The following is a 2,792-nucleotide window of genomic DNA, read 5'->3' as shown; positions in this document are numbered from 1 at the left end:
CAGATTTGAAAAGCATTCCCGTGTTTACCATTTTTCGAATATTTGCTAAAAAGTCCATCAAAACATAACTAAAAGTCAATTTGTTATACATCGTTGAGATCAGAAAGAAAAGAGTTTTTACAATTTGCCTGCAAATAAACAGGGCCGTATTTTAAAAAATGTTGTTAAGTTGATGAAGATTTCTTAAAACCGAAACGTTGAGACAAAAAACTGATTAGGTGGTTTTAACGCTGTCCTACAGTTGCCCTGAGAAAGTGTAGTCGATTTCGCCCCAGCTTTGATATTAACGCCAGAAAAAATCTATTGAGATTCGAAAACTTCAGTCTTCCAAATAAGTCGGAAACGAAAATTCGTAACAAAGATTTGAGAGCGCTATTTAATTAATCTTTTAGCTGCCCCATTTTTTCCCATTTATCCAAGTTATTTACGGTTTCCGATATCCCCATATTGGTGCTTCTGATCTTGGACAAATTGTATACCGATTAAAGAGTCCGCGAACAAACATACGGCCATTTTATAAACATTTGCTATCGAAATAATAAAAAAATCATAATGCAATTGGAAACAAATAGGCAAAATTTTGCATTGAATGTAATTGAGAAAAAAAATATTCACTATTCCAAATTCAAATTGGGAAAAAACGAACACAAGGTGCAAATTAAAGAGATCAGGATTTGACCAGACCAGTCCCTTTCTAGCTTGGTAGCACCGGAAATTTCTCATAAAAAGAGTGTACTTATTCATCACCATTTTTTAAGTTCCTGAACACAACATTTTCCGAACAAAGTAGGTAGGCAATATTCAACATTTACCCGTAACACCAATTTTATTTTCCGTCATTTTTTAGCCGAATGCTGTCTGAAAACACCAAAATCAGAATCAACTACATCCTTACCTTGCCATTTTCGTCAAACAATGCAAGCTGACTGTGGCACTTTGGGCAATTTGGTTCATTTGTTACAGTCAGTTTTCTATTTGCAACCGAAATTGTGCTGCTGGGTTGAAAAGCGATCTGTTCAATGAGCATGTCGTACCTCGAATCCCTGAACACCTTAGCCAATTCATCGAAGCTGAAATATTAAAGACTTAAACAGCCGATTAAACTTAGACGTGATCGTATTACTCTATTTTGTACACAACGGGTTTGTCTGTGGCATTTCCACAACTGTATGTAAAACTATGGGCATTTTTCTCTGGCTTGTAAATGTCCTTGATCGTTCCGCAATGTTTAATAGGAATGTTAGCTAAGGCTACGCCTGTTCTGCCCGATATAATCAGGAAGTACATCTAAGGAATGAACATACATGTAAGAGCAGTCACTTGGTGTTTTTGGATAGACTACCGAATTTAAGACACATAACAATTCCACAACGCCATCGTTATCCAGATCGGTTATAGCTATTGGATGCATCAAAGATGTGACGCGATTGGCTTCCTCTTGTGAATGGGCGTGCCAAAGAGTTTGGCCAGAAACACTCTCGATGGCTTTAAGACCCTAAAATGTACATTAAGTTGATGTTTTTTTGGTAAATAAATAATGTTTAAAGTTACTTTTAAATCCACCACCAGGCAATCTAAATGGCCATCCTGATTGGCATCTATAATGCTACAGTCCATTTCAATGGGAACAGAATCTTGCTCAAAGTCCCAGGCTACATTGCCTAAATACATATATTAAAAAACCCACGTTTTGAGGACTTATTTTGGATCAATTACCTGTTAACCCCATGAGAGAAATGATGCCGTGTTTAAGGGTTTTATCGCTGTTGATGCTCCCTTTGTACATAATAACCAGATTGTAGTTCGTTTTATATGCCCCACTGGCGAGATTAATTGGCCCCTTCAGTTCAATGCCTTCTTGCTGATATTCCCAATTGGAAATTTTTATGGGACAAGTGTTTAGCTCTGAGCAAGGCAAAACCCACAGAAAAATGAGCACAGGCAAAAAGCACAGGATGATAGAGCAAATAAATGTAAGCTGGAAATACGAGATTGTCCAGAAGGGCCCCACTGTTTAGGAATTGTTCACCCACCTTTCGAGCTGTGGACATTTTACTGGCCCCCCGTTTAATCTTGACTGTGTCCTCATCCAGCCCTATGCGGTTCCCGTTCTGTCGATAAGAATTTTCTGACTTATTGGTATTTTTTGAATTGTAGCTAGTGCATATAGGGTCCATGCTAATTTCCTTCTCAGAGTCCGAATCGCTCAAGGATTGAGGCAACGGTGAGTAAATTCCTTGCATTGAATGAGCCATTTTCATTTCGAGGTCTCTTATGCTCTATCAGCTAAAAATAACTAAATTTATAGAACTTATTGATTCCACAATAATTTCTGTTTTGATTTTTAAATTCTTGACAGTCGACGCCAATCAATATTGTGGTTACGTTCAGAACGCCGGAGTTTTAAAGAAGCATTGGGCTGAATTACGGGCGCGGCTATAAGTTGGTTGGGTATTTTTTAAGTTAAATTTAAAATTTTGTTGGAAAAGAAAGTGTTAAAGTATTTTGTAATGCACATTATTATATTAGATATAAGATTATATCATAGCTAATCGGGGTTAATACAGAGGAAATAAGCAAATGTTTTAAAAAATAAATCAGATAAAACTGCAAATATGTATGTTAATTAAAAAATTGGTTTTAAAGAAAAGACTCAGACAAAAATAAATATAATATGCAAACAATAAAGTTATACTTTTGCATGTCTTTGTGAGTTATAACTCAAAACGATTGAAGGTCGGTAAATATTATTATTAAAATATTTTTGATAGGGCAGCTCAAGAAATGGTTTC

At 36.1% G+C, this 2,792-nt stretch overlaps 1 protein-coding gene across 1 annotated transcript; it reads right to left on the bottom strand.

Annotated features, from left to right (window-relative positions):
- Positions 1 to 575: 575 nt before the first annotated feature.
- Positions 576 to 2,367, bottom strand: LOC125502915 (protein FAM234B-like). The gene is made up of 6 exons (XM_048662394.1): positions 2,034 to 2,367; positions 1,717 to 1,978; positions 1,552 to 1,661; positions 1,343 to 1,495; positions 1,124 to 1,287; positions 576 to 1,070 (listed from the first exon to the last, which is right to left on the bottom strand). Exons 1-6 carry the CDS (start codon positions 2,259 to 2,261, stop codon positions 884 to 886), a joined length of 1,104 nt encoding a protein of 367 aa, XP_048518351.1. The 5' UTR covers positions 2,262 to 2,367; the 3' UTR covers positions 576 to 883.
- Positions 2,368 to 2,792: the final 425 nt, after the last annotated feature.

The sequence above is a fragment of the Dendroctonus ponderosae genome, unplaced genomic scaffold (genome assembly GCF_020466585.1).
Source record: "Dendroctonus ponderosae isolate FM_Combo_2020 unplaced genomic scaffold, Dpon_F_20191213v2 Dpon_F_20191213_1071, whole genome shotgun sequence".
NCBI lineage: Eukaryota > Metazoa > Arthropoda > Insecta > Coleoptera > Curculionidae > Dendroctonus > Dendroctonus ponderosae.
This window is presented reverse-complemented; position numbering and strand designations above follow the sequence as displayed.